General features: G+C 39.9%; 2 protein-coding genes across 7 annotated transcripts in view; one reads left to right on the top strand and one right to left on the bottom strand.

Moving 5' to 3' along the window:
• The window catches only part of LOC106176472 (signal peptide, CUB and EGF-like domain-containing protein 3), a 32,216-nt gene extending 25,092 nt beyond the window's left edge, over positions 1-7,124 (bottom strand). The window contains exons 1-2 of one of the 4 annotated variants that reach the window (XM_013558865.2): positions 6,701-7,124; positions 3,311-3,946 (exon numbers count right to left, since the gene is read on the bottom strand). In XM_013558865.2, the coding sequence (XP_013414319.1) occupies positions 3,311-3,946; positions 6,701-6,728 (664 nt within the window). In that variant the 5' untranslated portion in view covers positions 6,729-7,124. Of the gene's footprint in view, positions 1-1,717; positions 2,574-3,310; positions 3,947-6,700 lie in introns of those variants that run through there. The other 3 variants (XM_013558864.2, XM_013558866.2, XM_013558867.3) reach the window with 3 other exon arrangements.
• A 1,104-nt stretch (positions 7,125-8,228) lies between these two features.
• On the top strand, positions 8,229-21,013 carry LOC106176482 (core alpha-(1,3)-fucosyltransferase). Of its 3 annotated transcripts, none has more exons than XM_013558887.3 (3): positions 8,229-8,373; positions 12,569-13,691; positions 19,004-21,013. In XM_013558887.3, exons 1-3 carry the CDS (start codon positions 8,244-8,246, stop codon positions 19,356-19,358), a joined length of 1,608 nt encoding a protein of 535 aa, XP_013414341.2. In that variant the 5' UTR covers positions 8,229-8,243; the 3' UTR covers positions 19,359-21,013. The 3 variants fall into 3 exon arrangements, with proteins under 3 accessions (XP_013414341.2, XP_013414342.2, XP_086855442.1); XM_013558888.3 differs by lacking the exon at positions 8,229-8,373 and adding an exon at positions 12,194-12,353; XM_086999316.1 differs by lacking the exon at positions 8,229-8,373 and adding an exon at positions 12,238-12,353 and having other exon boundaries at positions 12,572-13,691.
• Positions 21,014-21,326: the final 313 nt, after the last annotated feature.

The following is a 21,326-nucleotide window of genomic DNA, read 5'->3' as shown; positions in this document are numbered from 1 at the left end:
AGGCACTTGATCAGCGATTATTGCCAAATACCTGGACCCTGGGTGCAAAATCCCATTGTTTCCTTTCATCACAGGGGGACAAAGTTATTTTGGGTGCAGACAAGGTGTTGAGCGCATGAAATTCCAACTCTGATACCCGAGCCTGCTTGTAATAGCATATTACAGTTGTCAATCATAGCAATGATTCGGGTTTAATTGCCAGATTGGCACTCGCCTTTCAAAGCCAAATAAATGTTCAATTCCCCGTCTGCAAGAGCTCATGTGTTTGTACACAAACTAACAATGAGGATTAAATGCATTGAGAAGATCTGGTTGCAGTGATTTGCTGTTGACGTACAACAAGAAAGGTGCTTGAAAATTATGAGGTACACCGACTTCTTTAACACCACAGTAGAATACACGCCTTTATACTCCAAGTATAATTTTGTTCATTATTAAAAGGCAGACGCCAGGCGGACCGAATAAATTTGCCCTTTTGCAAACCGACTATTGAAAAGCAGTCACCGATTGGCTTTTCCATGCTTATTTACTCTGACAAATGTCCCGTTAGGATGTCATTTTTCACAAGTCGCGAATTGTGTAGAGGCGGTGCGTCAAAAGGCGAAGAAAAGGGTGTGATGCACTTAATAACTCCGACATATCAATAACTATCAAAAATCATATCTTTAATCCCGTCTGAGATCAAGCAAATCTTCTTTAATAAAAAGAAAAAAATGTGCCTGGGTCAGATTTGTTCAAACTATCAAACGTTAATCACACGTCAATCAATATCTAATACTTGGGCTATCCCTCCCTCTCTATTCACCTCTCTCTGTTTTTCTCCCTTATCTCAAGGACATTATTGTCTTTATCATATCATTGGGGATTTGAGGCTTGTCTCGTTAATTGCAATATATTTATTCAAATCAATGTGATAACAATTCATTTCACACAATAATTCTTCATCTGTTCAACTTGTCTGCAAGCGGTTCATCTTTCAGATATTTTCTCCACGGAGAAGTGATACCCATCCCCAAATATTAAACCCTTTTCCGTCTAAATGCTTAACTATCTAAAAATTCATGACTATATTCCTACCTGCAAAAAGCTGTATTTTATAAAAGTATTTAAGGGAGTCTATACTATATTTAGTCACAGTAGTCCGAAATGCAAAGAAACGTAGGAATGCACTTATCCGTCAGTCTCTGCTTTGAGTAGACTTACCCCTTTACATACGTGAAATATGATTAATGAACATGGGATTAGCATTCGTTATGCCTTCCAGACAGTGCGGGCCATTTCACCAGACAGTGCTAATTACATCATCAATCTCTCCAGATAAGACAGAGAATGGAAATAGCAATCTAATATCTAGAGGATACGTTTGAATGATTAGTTCCTCTTCGGGAAGATAAATATACAGAGCCAGACAGAATATTAGAAATGTTTAGAATGACCCGGTTTACCCTAGGATTAATCAATTCCATCAGCCTACGCTGCATGTTTGTCTATTCACAAATTCAAGTAGGCTAGTTATTAAATATTGCCACATGTTACACATCCTTTTTGCTAAAACAGCAGCAGAAAGCGCAGACATTATTTCCCCACCTTCCCCTTACATTCATCGGGTTGCTTTTTTCCCTTTAAAGCAATGTAGACTTTTCTAAAATATCACATTTTTTTCTGCGTAAGCATGGGGTACTAATTGTTAATTACTTTTATTTTTCGCCTCTCTTACCTCGCCTTGCCGATCTTCTTTTAGCGTTGCCCACCGAGGCCGAGGACAAAAGTAAAAGGATGAAACTGACATATCCTCCCCGCGTCAGATACACAGATTTCATGGCTCGGAGTAAGAAGAGAAGAACAGCTCCGCATCAGCTCCGCGTACAAGCAGTAAAAAGTTAAGTCAGGGAGTCACTCCTTCAAAAGCCGTGTCATTTGATCACCTTTCACGTCGTCACTCGAGCAACAAGTCTAGCGAGCAGAGCCGTGCTTTATACCATGCTATGCTATGCTATGATCGGGGGGAGTGCACGCCAGTAGGCGACGGCTTCACGCACTTGACAATATTTGTAAATGGAAAAAGCAGCGATTTCTACACGTAAGATCCCGCAAATCATGTTGGTATGTAAAGTTCTACTTCTAACCGTAGTTGGCAAATCAAAGATTCTTTCATGGTCCGCGTGTCTATTCAGTTTCACTAGTAATAATTTCGCCCGCTCATAAACTGCATCCGGATTCTGTCTTGATTATTTCAACGCCCGATGAACTTGAGTGCGCTGTTTGCCTGACAGTCTTTTACTGAACAAACTCCTCCCACTTTCACCTCTTCTCAGGGGCCAATAAGGTACAACACACACTTTCCTATTTTTTCAAGAGTGGAAATTAAAGAGAACGTCGGCCTCATGCCGCAGCCAAAGCAGCCGCTGCTTGCATTTGATTTGCTGCTTGAAAGTAGATTAAGCCTTTTTGACAATGCGTCTATGATTGAGCGGCATGTAGTATACCAAGATCGTTTTTCATTTTATCCCATAGACACATTACAATAAATACCTTTCAAAAGAGACAGAAAGGAGAGGGAAGAAACGTCTATACGCGATCATAAGCCAGACGCCCCAGTTTTGAACTCGCTTGCTCAATTACCCCCGTGTTTATCTGCAAACATTAAAACAAACGTCAATCAGATCACGTAAACTAGTGCACCTTGGTGTCAAACGTAATCTCCTTCATGTCCCTCTCTGGAATAACACTGACCAGCTATGCCTTCTCGTTTGTTTTAAGATTGTGCTTTAAGTAGTTTACACACGTAACCGATCGGTTCTCCTGCATTAATCTCCTGATCTTAAACATCTATTTATCAGCTCGGGGAAAAATCGGAACCGACAAATTATACTTATTAAGATGACTTAAGACGCTTTTTTTATTTATCGGAGCTATTAACGTTAATCTGAAGCAGCATTCCAGATACAGTTTGCGGTTCAGATCCATTAAGTCTTTGGATAAAGATTTAGAAGAGGCGCATTTAAAGAGTAGTTTAACGAAACGCGATATGACTTCAAAACACGGTTCATTCATCAAAAGCAAGATTGCTTTCTGCTGTGTGCTTCTTCCAGTACAATCAGAAAGAAAAGAGAAGTGCAGACGAGCGATGCGCTACCTATCGGGCGTAGCTGAAGACTGCACGAACGCACGCTTCACACAAGAAACAATCTCTTCGCTCTTTTAGTTCTAAATACTTAAGGTAGAAAAACTGGTAGGCATGTTGTAGAAAGACAATTGTAAGATGTACAAACAGACATCGTTATCAAAAAAATGTAAATCAAGCATATACCTTCGTGCATACTGATCCCAACTCTACAGAGCCCAGAGCCATTTCTGAACGTCCCCGCCACCACTCTGTTAAAACCTGCGTACACGTAGTAGTCCTTTTCACCGTATACCGCCTCCTGGCCGTCCAATGTGTACAGATATTTAGATTCCACAAAATCTTTAACATTACCAACAATCCAATCGACACGTTCATCAGCGATTTCTATTGTAATTTTACTACCCTTTTTAACAATATTGTCGACAACTTTTAATAGTAAGTTTCCATTAATGGTATTGTGATTGTAACCTGGGAGACTGTTGCCATAGAGACGAAGTTGGCGATTGAAGATGTGAGTTTCTGCCATGTTACTGGTTGTGCCATTGTCTCCTCCATACCCGTCGCCAGTTTTTGAGTCGGAAATATCCAGAGTCCAAAGACGAGGACGGTCTCCATAATCAAGGTGGAATTTGGCGTATTTGTAAATCCCAGAAAAATCTAACCGAAGCACTGCTTGACTGGTACATTGCTTTCTATTACGAGATGGTGTTGGTGGCACTATGAATGTAATGTACGGGCTGTAACCCTTCACGAAACCAAATTGTAAATCCACTTCAACGATTGGTTTTTGGACGCCGTTGGTGAACTCCAGAACCAAGCCTAAAATGCAAGAAGTATTTGAATTATTTTATAGGAGAAATAATTTATCACTTCCCAACTTTGATATAGCATTAAAATGGATCATATTTGGGCCTGTAGCCAGCAATTTCAAACGGGGATTCTTTATCTGAAAAAAACATTTTACACCGTTATTGGCCCATGAAATGACATAAAACCTGGATCAAAATTTGATTCAGTGTGGGGCGTTTCCCACCAAAAGACCCCTCACCCCACCTCACCCCACCCTACCCCTGCATACAGGCCTGAAATCATAGTTTTAATATTTTTACTTTCCAGCTGGTCATTTTCAACCGTTAAATCAACGTCCCTGTTCCTATATAGACTGGGCCTACAATTACATCAATCATCTTCATGATAGCCCTACATGACAACTGTTATTAATTATATAGTGTTACATTTTAGGAAACTTGACATTTAAGAGCTATGATACAGATGTATATATGGTTTTAGGCGAAGACGACAAATGTTTTTATGCACATAACTTCATTTTACATTGTTTTTCGTTTGTCAATAATGCTGGCATACCAAAGCCATCAGTAGCTGTATTGAGAGACAGAGTGTTTTCATTTGTTGAAACGAAAAACAATACAAAATTCTGGAGCATAAGTTCAATCACAACACAGTTACATCTACACCAGATGTCTGTGTTATTTTGCTTGATCATTTTCATTTGGTGTGGGCTCTCCTGTAAAGTTTTTATATAAACTTCAACATATCCAACTAGGAACGGCCCAGTGCCCAGTCCTAGAAGCTAGAACTGCCGTCACCGAGGGACCACAAAGATTTAGTCTCGTATAATGTCTCAAAGAGCAACATGTCATTTTCTTGGTGGATTTTTTTTTATAGATGCAGGAGACGCATGCTTGACACGAGCGCGAGGAAACATCTGACGCTCGCCGCATATGTGGGGTCAAAAAGTGTAAGAAGTAGCGCGCCATATTATCATTGTCACAGAATCACCCCCTTCAACGCAACCTGTGAATTTTTTCATCTTTTTTTCGTGCACAGATTGTATCTATACAAATAAATTGTTTAAAAGATGTAATTAGTCTGTTGTTTCAAAGAATAATGATTTTAAGGACAATGGAGCGAGTCAAAGCACAGTGGCACGAAAATAGGGAAAAAAGAGAAAGAGAGAGAGAGGTTTAAAAAGTGAGACGATAAATCTGCTGCCTAGAAAAATTCTCAGTAAAGAAATGGTTGTTACTGATAGAGGAGAGACTGACAATTTCTATCTAGCCGCCTCTTCGTAACAATTGTCCGCGGGAGTTGTACATGTATACATCACTCGATTTAAATAAAGCTAGGGTTCAGAATCGATGTTTAGCAAAAGAGGTGCCTAATTTACTATATCCAATAACAATTTTTCTCAATTCTTAAGAAATATTCTGCGTTGAACTATCAAAGTCATTTTCAGCATGGACAGTCTTTCGGTTCAATATAGATATAACGGCAACAGGATTGAAAATGACGACGACGACAAAAATAGCCAGACAGACACGTTAATGGCTGTAAATAAAAAGGCCACGCCTTCCTGGCTTCTAGAAGTCCACTAAATCGTCTCTTCTCAGTCTGTCGAGTGACAGGGCGTAACACTTTTTCGTTCGTTTTTTTTCTAACTCCCCGCCCCTATCTGGTCTCGGCAGATATCCCACTGCGTCTGAACCCATCCGAATCCTGAGAACAGTGTCTGTACAGTAGACATATTTCATTCAATTTCCCCTCTTCCAGGTTAAAATGACAAGCTCTTACCTGGGCGTTAATGCGCTGTGATGTAATTTGAAATAAGGTTTTCCACAATGGCTCTTGTTCCAACTTTGTATCGTCTTTGATACTTTACACAAAAGTGAAATTTTCTAAGTCTGTATAACATCATAATGTTGGTACATAATTGGTATTGACACTTACTGTTATTTAAAGTAAAATATACTGTTTCAACAATGATCCCACTTTAATTAATATTTATTACCATTCACTTTTAAGTGGTATTTTTTATCTTTCCACAAGAACAAACTGACTTGAGAATGTGGGTGCGCGTAGCTTCAGTGGTTCACTTTTTGTTGTCTCGAAGGTCGTCCAAGAGCGGTGGCCTTTGTACAAACGTCGTCTAATATTTCACACATTTAGATTGTTGGTGAAATCATAGCCACATTTTGTCTTCAACGAGCTAAAATTCCACTTGAAATGCAAATGAAAAAAATAATGATTATTTTCACTTGGAAGTTCACACAAGTTTTGGATGTTGGTAAGTTCCAGTACAGGAATGCTGTAATAAATCATAATATAAATGTAACGATACTTGCAGCGGATGTCATACAGCAATTCATCTAACGAACAATTTTGTGAAGAACCGGAATGATTGACACTGATTGGCGGTCGTGTATTTTGCGGACAAGAACTCCAGGATTAGTGAGCGGGTATACTCCACGGGACGGCTAACGGGACCCCATGGGCTTCGGTCCTATGACTGACCTGTGTATCAGTCAATGCATTATGCTGTTTTTACATATGTACAGACACAGTTAATTTCCAAACGCAGCTGCCTCCTCTCCTGGACGTGAAACGTGCCCTAATCAAATCTGCATCAAACCTCAAACTGACCTTAATTACCGAAACGTGTTACCTTTCCACCCCGACGACCGTCCACAAAACTCCTAAATACAAGTCACCAAAGTGGCTGAAAACGTGAGTTAAAATGTTCACCCGAAGGTTAATGATGAATTGCGTACCTACCTGTTATAAGATACAGTAATCGGTTCATTGTTAGGCCGCTCTTGTCCCGCTCCCTACCGCCGGTGGAGGCTGCCCTAAGTCCTGTCAGATCACTGAAGAAGGATCCTGAACTTGCTGCGTGCCTGTTCCCCTGCTGCTATAAATCCCTCAAAGATCATAAAGCTTGTATGTTTATTTATCCATTCCCTAATTACGCAGTAATTGGATGAGAGAATGTCTGAAATGTAACGCAGCGTGCTGACAGATTGCCTCGGCTACAACTCTCCCCTATGTTCGCGGAAAACTTTCAGCGAATAAAAAGAGGGAGAGCAAATTGAGAAATTTGCCCGGTCTTTCTCAGTGTGTGTGTTCTATTTGTTCCTAACTACGGTTCTGCAGCCCTCCCAGCTTATAGGCACATGTGTGTCCATTTCAAATGATTCAGCCATTTGTTCATTTCAACACGTGGAAATTTATGCCCACTAACCGAGCAGCTAATAATATTGTTAGCTTGCCTTGGGATTTGGAGCAGGGTGATTAATAAAATGCAAGGGTTTCATTTTTAGTGTATACGAAGCCTGAAACCCCGCTTTCTATTGTTGTTTTAACGCTGAAAAGATTATTTGTAGCAAGCAAATCTGTATTTTTCTATCAGCGACAATCAAAGCGAAGTTGAACTTTAATAATATAGATGAAACAAAGTTCCCCACTCAGATGTGCCATAATCCTTCAGTATGTTTATTCATATGACATTATTTGCCCATGTAATTGCAAAGCATACTTTATAGCTGAGAAACCTGTCAACGCATGCGTTATGCACACATTAGATTATAATTGTCTTGGGTATTCGATATTTGACCAATATTATATGTGCATTGCTCACAAGTTACTTATTGTTGCGCGCAGTGGATTAGTTCTTTGGGTAAACTAAAAAGAAACAGAGGTTATGTCTTTCTTTCGGATTGACTCTAAGTACGACAATTATTTTCTCTATTTTACTGATTCTCAGAAAGGTTGGAGGTTTATTTTTGCTGCTATTGTATTACTGAATGTCCCTTCATCCCTCTTTACTGCCCAAACTCCAACTCTCTCTCTCTCTCTCTCTCTCACTCACTACCTCCATACCATGTCCTAGATAGACACAGCTGAGTAGTGGCAGGTAACACAATCGGCAGATAATCTCAGCCGCTGCAATTTGCCAGCGACCAAACCCCCGCCACTATCATATCAGTGAACGCGAGATTACTGGGGATGACGCTGACCTGAAATGAAATTCTTGATTGTAATATATCTTTCTCCCTAGATAAGAGGGGCCATCAATTACTCCGTATAGAATAATAAATGCTTCATTAACGATCTTATAAGATATGGAAATATGCAGGGTTCTTCGCTACTTGCTAGCCATACATGTATTCGTTAAGGTCTGTTTATTCATGTTTTATGTTCTGCTCTACGACCAAATCGATCTTGGGATGAATCGCCAGAAAGAATTTCCATTGAGAAATTCAATGTAGTTTGAATTTATAACGTGAAAAAATTACTGGTCCCTTGTTGATACGTTGTCATGATTATTGCCATCCATGCTCTGCTTGGTGCTCAACGACTGATGGAAAATATGCCACTATTTCTTCCTCAGACGGGGTGTTGGAAGCGCTGGGCAACCAGTGTCTTCTCGTTTTTATCATGGGTAACAGGTAAATTAACTTTTTTTAAAACTCAAACTAAGCATCGATTCGGTAATTTTTATAATCTTGAGCACCAAAAACAACAAAGACCTCAATATTTGGGACAGGTGTTAGAAATAACCTTTGGTAGCTGCTGATACATAATTTGAATGTTTTATTCCATTTGCGTTAGCGTCATAACGTATTTTATGCATCATTACTACTCCTTTGTCACGACATTGTGAAATCAGTGAAAATCGTGCAAATGGCTGATTATGCCGTGCCGTGTATATCGAATCTATTCATTCCAGAACTGATTGTGCTGGGTGCAGTTAGTTTATTCTGCAAATTGCGTTCATGCTGACTAAAACATAGATTACATTTGCCAGAGAATTGTATACGATTTCCCAAACGATTTTTTTTTTTGACATCGTAAGCAGCTACGGGCTAAGGCGAGTATTCTCCGAGATGACTTCGAGGTCACTTAGGGAAAGACCGGTAGTCGGTTGAATAGTGGACGTACGGAGCCCTATCAGTCTCAATGCAGTTGCTGTACGCCTTCCGTGCGACTTCCTTGAAGATCGATGCGTTGTCGGTACAGCCTCTAAGCGTCTCTTACATCGGGCTGGCAACCCCTTGGAAAACGAATTTTGCCCCGCTTGCACAAATATGTAAAGAAAGAAAAAACTGCAATATCTTAAGTTCATTATCACAGATGTGGGCCTACGAATTTGCCATTGACTATCAAATCAGGGTAAGGTGATAGTAATAGGCCCTATGCAGCAGGCATACTGTGCATTCAATTGATTGATTGATTGATTGGATTGGATTTATTGGGTCAATTGTCACCAATATGACGTTAGATACAATTATAGACAATCCAGTACGGAACTCGCTCTGGATTTTACCCAGTTTAAATCTGACTCAAAGTTAAGATCTAATATACCGTCTTAGCTCAAAGTTAAATTTCAACACTCACTTCCACTTTAACAGGTCCTTCGTGGTAGGCATATCATTTGAGAAGTAACTAAGTAATTTAGTAGCCCCCCCCCCCCCCCACCACCCCCACCCATAAGGAGGCAACCGCTCCCAGTCCTACTAGTAGTCTAGGCTACGTGAATAGGCCTATAGCAGGGTTTAAGGTTGTTTTTCTGAACGGACGCAGTTCTTAAAGCTTGCTTGGAATTTCGAACACACCGAAGACTTTTCAAGATAAAAACTTACAACTCTTCAATGTTTGCAACTGTTTGTTCCTTCTCAGGTCACGGATATTGTGTCAATAATCCAATAGTTATCTCAATAATTTTCAAATAATCCAATAGTTAAACATAGATAGGCCTATCTCAATAATTTCTATTTATTGATGGTAATTTTAAACTAAGATCACTTATTTTGCTTTGAACAGAAGATATCATAAACCTTCACAATGTGTCCAAAAACACAATATCAACATTTTATTTGCAGTTTATTTTCAAATTAATCACAAGTTCTATAACAAGTGCAATATTATCAGGCACGCGAAATTGAAAATTTTCGAATTTCGTGTTAATGACGTCATCCCGATAAAAGATCTATCCCATAATACCAGTTTTCTGGCAGTCACTCATTTTATATATACCTGTTTTAAAACTTTTATTTTCATAGAAGAAAGGTAAGGTACAGTTTATTGTGTCGTGTAATCTTTGAAAAAGGGGGGTTGCTTGCTTATGCCTGCCAAACGATTTCGTATAGGGCCTAGGCCTAACAACAGTAAAAATAACCTGTTTAAAGTAACGTTCATTAGTATATAGTTATTCAGAACATGGCTGTTTCACTGTTTTAGACGTAAATTTAAATGGTAATATTCTCGGTCTTAAATTTCCCTGGTCGTGGGTGGGGGGATGCATTAGGACCTCCACCACCCTTACCCTAAACACACACACACACACACACGAATTAATGAACAATGTTTCCTGAGATTGACTCTAAAGTGCATCTCAGAATTCATAAAACCAATCCTTTTCTTTCAATTTTCCGGCATCTATGATTTTCTTGAACAAGGGTAAGTAGGCCCAAGAGCGTGGGACTTTGCCATGCTATCAAGGGGTGAGAGGGATGTAAGTTAGTACATTTTGTAGGCCCTATATGTATGCCACTTACTGCTATACATCGAAGCGAGGTGTCGCAAATCATATGCTATACATGTGTTTAACAGTTTTGTAAATATATAATAAATATCATAGGGGCCGCCCTCACTTATGTGACAGATGGTGTTGAGATGTGGTAGAGGAGCTGAATGGCTACCAGGTAGCACAACTAGCACAATGATAACACTGTTAAGACAACGGTGGGTCTAACATGATTCTTCGAAACAACGTTCTCATGGCTTCAGACCTTCTTCTTCATGTGCCATCACCGATGCGGTGTTTGACGTTTATATTTTGCCAAAGGGTTTTATTTCTCGCCCATGACCAAAGGTGTCTTGTTCTTAATTTAAAATTATCAAGGAAGGTCTTTCCATGTCTGCCTCAGGGCACTTATGCCAGGCATTCTACCACTAAGGCTTACACCCCATTTCCATAGATTAGATCGACCTACTTTAGATCGACCTAACTCCCTGGGGGTTCACGCTAAATAGCTGTCAGCCGGGCGGACACGAAAGTTAATTACCTCCTTACAGCTTGTAGTAGGTGGGACGGACATTTAAGTCGGATTATCTGAAAGTAATCTAGTGAGACTCCCCGCGGGGATAGATCGATCTAAAATCTATGGGAATAGAGCCTTAGATTCCCCAATCCCCCTTTTCTGATGGAATGTTACAAGAACTTCAGTCGTCTATCTCTGACGGTGTTGAGGAGTTTTCTTTTTTGGTCAGTCTGTTTAAGGACCTCTTCATTGGAAACATGATCGATGTAGGAGATTTAGAGCATTCGCCTGTAAAACCACATTTAAAAACTATAAAACCCCACAAATAAATGCACATGACGCTCATAGTTCCTACTGAAATGTACAGGAAGATATGGCGTTCCAAATGATCCATCAGTGATTTAGCACTTAATCATCTATTTTAAAAAAGAGTAAAACGTCAAATTAAAGACCAGAGACGGGTCTTGTAATGAATTATAAATAGGAAAAAATTGCTTTTTTCCTCGAGGAAAATTCATTTTGGCCAGTGAATCCTGTATAACGCTTATGTGGAAGGGTGATTTTGTTATAAGGCTAATCGGATCTAGCTTTCACGTTAAACTATTCATGATCAAGCTAAACGCCAGTATATTGAGCAGTTCAGTAAATTAAGTGATATATTGTCTTTTAAGATATACGCTTCACAATAGGCTTCACAATCTGCTTCACATGCTACTGATAACATATATAATTAAGACACGACTTCACCGCATGAGACACTATTGACTGCCATTTTACCACAGACCGCAATAAACCAAATCTTCGGTTGAAACTAGATCAAACTAGGCAGTTCAGAAATATAGTAAAACGTTTTTGGAGACAATTCTATATAGTTAAACCGCGGGTGATCGCATTCATCTTAAAATCTTTCATCACTAGAATTCGAGCGCTTACAATTTATAAAGCATGTCGAAATCCTTAGCGACACTTAAGTTTCACTTTTGAAACGAGGGCCACGCCCTACACAGTGAAATCCCTTCATGGTATACATCCACATAGGCCACTAATCATTTAAATAGTTAAAAGCCAACTCGAACTTCGAGTCCAAGGATTTAATCTAGGTTTTTGGACTTGAGATTTTGCGTTAAAGGCGTTCTACCAACATAAACGTGACGCATGGATCACTGTCCTTACACGTTACTCAGATAACACCGGGCGCATGAAATTTGTCAGTACATTCTATGCAAATAACACAGGTCCCAAATTAGGTCACTGCGAGTATGTATTTCACGCTTCGGTCGTTAAGCATACAGGTGTCCAACCTCCTCTCGTCTGCAGCGGAACCTGGGCGTCCTCACTTTTAAAAACTTGCAGATTCAAGTTTTCATGACATAATAGGAGATTAAGTAAGTAGAAATTCAGCAGAATCTCAAAGTCGATCGATTTTCACCATTCATGTCAACAGTAGCCTATGTATTATGCAGCTATTGAGCCCAGGTGAATAAGAGATTGGACTCCTCCGCGACGAAGGAAGCAGTCGATATAAGGTATGTACATGCGCATTGGACACACTCCTGTCGTGCAGCTAGTAATATATGTTTCTCTTTTCATTTGCGACAAGGAGGATGGAGACAACAGGATAACAGCACTGGTGTAGCACAGCACAGCCGGGCTGCGATGAGGTTCTACCTTAGAAGAGTGGCCGTACTGGTCCTGAGTACGGTCTTGGTGTTAGTCATGGTCAACTTGTACCTGAGGGAGTCATGGAGGGCATTAGAGGTGGACAGGTTGTTTATACAGGACCACGCCGAGGACGGAGTGATACGACACAAGTTTCACGATCATATAACATTCCAGAACGACGAGGAAGGCGGTTCAGATAAAAAGACGCTCAATGAGTACACACGCGAAGACAGGGGTAACAAAATAGACAGTGATATAAACATCAAATCTCAAGACGACTTTGATTCAGTCCTTATACAAAAAATGTTGAAGAGTCCAAATCCCTATGGTCGTAATTTAGTGAGGAAAGTGTGGTACGATCCAAAATACGATAATGACCGCATAGTGGCTCAGTTAGGTTTCGTCCCGGATCTAGCAAAGAAAAACAAAGGATCAACAACAAAACTAAAGAAAGTGATGGTGTACACGGGTCTCCCCGGGGACGTACCTACAGGCCAGAGTAGGCTCATTAAGGACGAGTGTCCCGTTAAAACGTGCCATATGACGGACAACCGCCAGGACGCCGCTGATGCGGACGCAATATTATTTATGAATCATATATCCAGGCCCTGGCACAAAAAGCCACCAAATCAAGTATGGATAGTGTTTTTATTGGAATCCCCCTCGCATACACCTAGTCTTTCGGGCATGAGGGACATGATCAACTGGACAGCTACGTATAGGCATGACTCGACCATCGTAGCTCCATACGAAGTCTACGTGCCTTATAACGCGTCTGTCTTAAGCAAGCCACTGACTAAGAACTACGCTGCAGGTAAAACAAAAAAGGTGGCTTGGTTCGTTTCCAACTGTGGCGCTAGGAATGGCAGGAGACAATACGCAGAAGAACTGGGTAAATATATCCAGGTCGATATATACGGGGCCTGTGGAGACAAACGGTGCCCCAGATCGGATAAGAAGTGTTTCGAAATGTTGGACACAGACTACAAGTTCTACCTGTCCTTTGAAAACTCCAACTGTCGAGATTATATAACTGAAAAATTCTACGTCAACGGCCTTGGGTAAGTTCATATGTAATCAGCAGAGGTTTTGTTTGCAGGGGGGTGTGGCTGAGAACAAGAAAAATCACACACCACTCCTAAAGCACGCCCACGTACATCTGCTAGAAAAAACCGTCGCCTTAAAAGCTCGTCCCTCAACAAGTCCCCGTCTTGCAAAAACCTAGTATTTTCCCTTCCCTCTCGAAAAGCCCCCCTACACACACACACACACACACACACACACACACACACACACATTCCCCAAACTGCATGCTGTGTCCAATTGAACAAGTGAAAGCACCTGTAACTCTGGTACCTGACACAACACGAACATCTGAGCCATTACATCTGTGTGCACCATATATACTACATGTAACATATGGTACGTGGGACAACACATTCAGCAACAATTTCAGCATAACACAGCCTAAAGTCGCTTAAAATTTACATCACTGCTATTTGATTTACACCGGAATTTCATATGTGAGGCTTTGTATGCAACTATTGATCTGGTGGCATTTCTCCTCTTTCATGGAGAAATAGAATGCACCACACAATAGCAGCACTAGTTTCTGTCACGGTGCAGCTAGGATGATAAATAACCTGGCAAATAAAACAATGCATCGACAGGTCGACCGTATTGCTCTCGTTTATCTCCGTCCATATTCATCACATCATTATTGTCTAAGTTCTATATGTATTACTATATCTGGCTATATGGTTTTCTCCTTTACAATTATTAACCACAGGACCAGTGCAGTTTTTATTACAAGATGAGCACCATAAAATGGGCCGTGACATTTTGCAAGACGCATTTATGATCGCGGTCATCTGGACAGATAAGCTCCCCTTTCCCGTGACATTTCAGTTTCTATTTTTTTTTCTCTCAGCTTACCGCGGTCATTGCTGTCCGCAGAAATGAAAATGAAATGAACACTCTCACTCAGATGGTGCAAGCTAAGAGATGTATAAAACTTGAATCAACATTCTGATCGTTATCCATTAAAATCCTCGCTCAGTGCTCTGTCTCTGACTAATTTTCACCATGAAATACAGAAAAGTATCTCTCAGAGGATGCACAGTCATCAAGTTTCATTATTCTCAATGATTGACTTTTTAGTCGATACTGAATACTGTCTCCCCTTTCCATTTCTGTATTTGATTTTCCCAGAGATAATATGCAGCACCGAACGGTAGTTTTGTTCGTGTGTCTAAGCTTATTTAAGGTCATTTCAAAGTAGGAAGTTTATCTTCTGAAAACCAACCAAGTCATAAACAAAAACGAAGGCAGCTTCGTGAGAAGTGAAAAATGCAATTGCATGCAAGTGTTACAAGAGGAATTCTGTTGAATTCCTGGTAGAGACTGTGTAAACAGTTGTACTCCCTCTTTGTTAAAAAAATCGATAGTCTTCATTTAAAAAAATCTTTTTGTATACGACAGAAATGACGTCCGGTTAAGTTATAGGTTTGAAAGAGTAGAAGAAATCAGAATCAGGTAGGCTTTCCTTGGTTCTTCAGTACAGGAATACGTGAAAATTAAAATGAATGAGGAACAAACAAAAACCTTCAAGAGAAGGGTGTTCATGAGATACACATCATACATAATTTTCTTAAATTCCATGGCAAATCCCCACATCAGTAGATTGAAATATGGAAGCCCTATCTATACAGCATACTAAGATAAGCAAATGCTTGACAGATAACGAATCAGTGCTTTCGCACTACCCTTGATTCCATTACTCTCTTTACCTGCGTGATAAACCCACTGCCGCCAGATAAAACAACTTAAAGTATTCGGTATTTTATCACTAGAGAAAAGACGGAATTAAATCTCTAGGAGTTAAGACTGACGTCCTGTTGCCTTGCTAATTGACCTGCCTGGCCGTTTTATCACCTTGGTTATTAGATGTTCCCTATTCTGTAGCTCGTCGATTCTATCCTGATATTATGTGTACACTGCTGATTAAGGCATTGTCGTGTTTATGATGTATGAAATTGTGTTATGTCTTAAAATGTGTTTATTATCTGTCAACACTTAAGGATGCCTCCCCCACTCACACACACACGCACTCATGGGCACGCGCTCACGCACAGACACACTCATCCCCCCCCCCACACACACACACATTTTAACTTACCCAGCGCTCAAACCTCGATCAGATATAAAATAAAACATTGATATAATTATATAAAAGAATCTAGAATATATCTAAGTTAGATTGTTACAAAGCTATACCCTCCCCCCCCCCCCCCCCCCCCCCCCGATAGCATTTGAACAATATTGTAATCTAATATTTTACCATGCAAAAATGTCGATACCGTATGCACACAAAATTACAATTAAAACACACAAAAATGGTGATTGCCTTCAGCTTAAGACGCATTTCAGCTAAAGACGGTTACTGGTAATATATACCTTTCATGTAAGTATTATATGGGCCATTAAAATGAGTTTTATTCGTAGCTGTCATGCATAAAAGGGCTTCAACTGCTGAATATTTTCAGTAATTTCCCCTGTATTATACAAGTGTTAAAACGCACTTCGGAATTTAGGACAGCACTTCGGGTTCCGTGGCAGCGTACAGACGTGAAAATAAGTACCGTGACATTTCTTTTTCTTTTTTTTTCCCCAGAATGACAATAAAATCCTCTGGGAGATTAATACGACCGATCAACGGGATGTAATTGGTGATATTATGGTGATTTTACGGTCAAAACCACTATAACTACACATGTTGACTTCATAATCATAGTGAATTATGCTGCAGTCTGCCTTTCATTGCTATTCTGACTATTAATCTCTCTAAATCAAGATGATCGGGATCTCATTTGGAGCGGAAATAATGTGCAGAGAGAGAGATAGCGTTTTAACAGAAAATTGGTGCTCATGTTGGATAGAAAACACCCCTGCTGCTATCAAGCGCTTATAATTAGATACTATCTTTGACTTTCTCAAACTGCACATAGAGCCAGGCAATATGGAGATGAGAGCGAAGTACCTCATATTGTTTTACCGAAGGATCGCAGATCTACTCATTTTGCCAATAATAATAATAATAACCGTCCTAGTTAATCACATGCAGATAGTGCGCGCCGCATGGCTGATTTTAACCCACTCTTACTAGTACCTGAAAATTACGGTCCGAATCCTGTTTGAAACGAAAATTACATAGGTCTATATCCAGCACGTCACGCAACTACGCATTGCCGAGCATCATACAATGTAGCAGCAGCTTAGCTGCTAATCTGTTTTTAATACATATTTTATACACTTACGGATCAAATGAAACAATTAAGTTTTTTTCCCTTTTTTATTATCTAAGAGGAGGAGGACAAAAACATATCTGGCGTGTATGTTGTAACCCAACCAAATATTGCATTTATAAATTGAACATACATGCGTTACACATACACGAATGCATGCATGTTAAGATCCAGAGAGAGAGAGAGAGAGAGAGAGAGAGAGAGAGAGAGAGAGAGAGTTAAGATTGACGGCTTGGCTAAAGCTTTCCCAGTACTGATTTTTCGCATTAACCCAGCTGGATCAAAAAGTTCGGAGTTTCTTAAAACGCTTGAATAGTAAAAGCATTTTATTCTCCAAAGGTATACAGATCCTATTAGCTTCGACAAATCCGTCACTTTCTAAGCTGTGTAAAGTAAATTCGTATTCTCCTATGATTATAGTTCTAACTATAGGGCATCGAAACATCTCGCTCGTTCTCTCCTCTTTTTTTTTTTCGTTTTTGGTCCAAGACACAGTGTCTGAAATTCAAAAAGAAGAGGGTGCATTTTTGATGTCGACGTATTGAACTTTAAATATTATCAAAAATTTGAATTATAATAATAAAGGCAAGTAAAGCTGTAATTGTACATGTGGGCACCCCATAATTGACTAGTTGTTGTCGACAGGTTGCTCGCTATAGTCCTATTAATGTGATATTATCTACCCTCCAGGAAGGTGGTAATTTTTGCAAATATATGAATCCAGCATATAATGGCTGTGAAATTTATTGCAATTTCATGCATGTTATCATGTTTAAGTACCCTATATAGTTGAATATGAAATAGTAGTTGAATATCACAGGGTCATAATCATTTACCATTCACATGGTTTTTTCGTGTCTTGTGTCTACCTTGCATTGAAATTCCATGTAAACAATTGAAGTCTATGTCACGTGATGGTATATTCAACTGGAAAATAAAAGTTTGTTAACCTACAGCTATCTGGTATCATCAAAAAGACATATCTTGGTCTATCGTGTCGATTTACATATCAGCCCGGGGCATCCCAAACAACTGAGAATGCATATTGTTTTAATGACTCTTTTACACGACCGCACTGAGTGTAGGTTCCACAAGAGTTGGCTCATAGAATCTGCGGTTACTATCCTATATAGCATGGAGTACTCGGTGGCGGATTTCGATTTCTGGTCCCCTCTTGAAATTAGAATTTTGACTAGCTGAATCATAGTTCTAAACCGTACCAAATGGCACCGTTCGCCCTCTCAAATACCAAACCTTCAGCGGGCCGCCACGTGTGTGTGTGTGTGTATGTGTGTGTGTGGGGGGGGGGGGGGGGGGTCAGCTTTGCATCCGCGGACCCCCCCCCATTTAAATGATCCTGGATTCGCCTCTGCGTACTGCACCGTGTATTAAAGAGAACATCTCGTGCTCATGTCATATACAGCGAGGTGACGCAGAGTTGAATCTGTCTGTAGTATAATTATTGATTTCCATGTAACCTGGGTACACATGCATTGCTAATTGTTTGATATGCATTTCAGCCCTCCCCCGCCCCCCAATAACACACACAGACACGCATACGCACAAACACACACACGCTCACACGTACACACACGAACACAGATCTAGACACACGCACACACACACGTCACTCTACATATGTTTGTGTCCTTATTCTCACCTTACTAACGTTCGCCGACCGTGACAGTATTTCATTAAGTATTCTAATGGAAGTGATTTAGATGAATTAGGGTCATACGTCTTTGTTCGTTATTCCCGTTGTTAAAACTACATCATCATTTCTTCTGTCAATGTGACAGGCAAAATTTATATCAGCGGGTAACGTGATATAACGAACTGCATCTCTTATTTCATTATCCGTATTTTAGCGTCTTCATATGAAAGCTCACCGCTTTCGAAATTGTGTAATTTTTAAACTATACATTTTTTTTGATTTTGAATTTAACAAAATTGTCATCACGGGCCTTAGTTTTGTCAGGGCCAGAATATTCGGGATGGGTGCAGCAGCATCTCGTATTTCCATTTATGATTATTTGTAGAATCAGTAAAATGTATATTATATTTTTCAGGCATGACGTTCTTCCCATAACAATGGGGGCACACCCGGACGATTATAAAAGGGTGGCGCCCCCTCACTCCTATATCAACGTGGACGACTTCGAATCGCCCAAAGCTTTGGCCGAATATTTACACGAGCTAGACAAGAACGATGATCTTTATAATGAATATTTCCGATGGAAAGGCACGATGAGGACGATCAACACGTATTTCTGGTGTAGACTGTGTGCCATGGTCCACGAGGCGGAGAACCACCACACGTGGTATGAAAACGTGGACGACTGGTGGCGGGGACAGGGAGTGTGTTCTACCGGGAGATGGAAAGATGGCAGCTCGTATCTTTCTAATAGTCAGAAAGGGTCTTGAGGGTGTATTTTTCTACACTGCTTGTTTGGTTAATATTATATCATATATTGGGGGAAAATCCGTCACTGCCTGTGACTTTCAGTTTCGACTAAGGTGGCAAACCCGGTCTGGATATTTGATGCTTATTGCAGCAGCGGACCTTGCCATATTCAGCGGGTGCGTGGTCGGTTACAATATGGTCTGCTGACATAATATAGATCGGTAGATCGAATCCGATTCAGAGGGATCACAGTATTGTACTATTTTTAAGGTAACCATGGCCATTGCTTCGCATTGGCAGGTAGTTTTATTCATTCTATTTATTTATTTTACTTTATCAGGTATTCGAATTAAGTTGTGGTCTTGTTTTAAGAATCTATGTATGCATTAAGAGGGTGACCAGGTGAAAACTTAAGAACAAAATTGATCAGATTTACCAATTATTACGGCGGGGTCATACAGTAGAGGAGTTGTATTTCCCTCTCCTCTTTGTCCATATTTTCGTATTTCAACTCAGTATTTAAAATGCTCACTTCCCGTTTCTCTTTGAGTGTACATTATTATGTTGATTTTAGATTAGTTCTCTCAAGGAGATCATTCCGAATATACGTCAAACCACAATATGTCATGATTCCATATACGTTTCCAAGCGATAACAGCCATTATCTCTATATATATTGCTTAATATTACCGGAGTCAATCTGTCAAACGGATTATCTCACAGGTATGTCTTTGAATAATTAAATGTGATTACCTTTACATTCCGAATGTGTTTATTAACATTTGCCTTTACTGATTAGCCGACACGCAATGTGTCGTGAGAGGCGAAGGCCATTTATTCTCTTCACAGAAAAGTGTGTACTTGAAGAAGTAGTATCCTTATGTTTTACGACGGTGTGACAGGAATGGTAGGACTGGGAATTGAAGTCCGTGGTCCTTCATGATTTAATAAGGCCGTGGTCCTTAATGATTAATACAAGGTCGTGGTCCTTCATGATTTAATAAGGCCGTGGTCCTTCATGATTTATACAAGGTCGTGGTCCTTCATGATTTAATAAGGCCGTGGTCCTTAATGATTAATACAAGGTCGTGGTCCTTCATGATTTAATAAGGCCGTGGTCCTTCATGATTTATACAAGGTCGTGGTCCTTCATGATTTAATAAGGCCGTGGTCCTTCATGATTAAGGGGCCATTCAGAATAGGTGATCCGAGTACTAACTGATTATTTAGTACTCGGATCATCTATTTTGAATGGCCCCTAATACAGGTTAGACATAGTCGAAAGTAACGGGGTTGGTATATGGGATGACTATCATTGAAAAGTAGTTGGAAGAAGGACTGCCACTCCTGTCACAACGTTGTTAAAATTTTTGAACGTAGAAATATTACGTATGGTACACTGTGTTTTAGTTAATATTCTCTAGAAACCAAATTAATTCGATCAAAGGGATAAATTAATAGCTGGATGCTGCTTAGCTTTGCTTGCACTAGTATAATGGTAGATATACTTTAGGGGCTCTGCATAATACTTGCCAAATGGGTGAATATAGTCTCTATACTCATACGTACCACTTTGAATTTTGCATTGTTAAAATCCTGTTGGGTGTTATGATGAATTTTCAAAGAAAACCAATACTTCTTAATAAAGATTATAGTTTATTACAAAACTCCAAAACTCTTATGTAGTTGAACATTCGAATGCCTTAAAAACTCTGATGGTGCCCATCATAATTTATTGACACTAACCCCCCCATATGTTATAATAATAATAATAATAATAATAATAATAATAATGATGATTTTTTTTTTTTTTTGGTGGGGGGGGGGGGGGGGGCAGTTACCCTCTTGCGGAGGTATCGATTGGAAGTCTTTATAATATGCCCAGGTTAAATCCTGGATGATTTGTTGAAAGGCTGATATGATTCTGGTCATGATTTAACGAATTCATTTGATTACATACGCAGCCCCAAGACACGAGTGTGTCACTG

Source organism: Lingula anatina, chromosome 1, assembly GCF_051362555.1.
Source record: "Lingula anatina isolate TDL-2025a chromosome 1, LinAna3.0, whole genome shotgun sequence".
Taxonomy (NCBI): domain Eukaryota; kingdom Metazoa; phylum Brachiopoda; class Lingulata; order Lingulida; family Lingulidae; genus Lingula; species Lingula anatina.
Note: the sequence above shows the minus strand (reverse complement) of the source record. Positions and strands in the feature narration are given on the sequence as shown.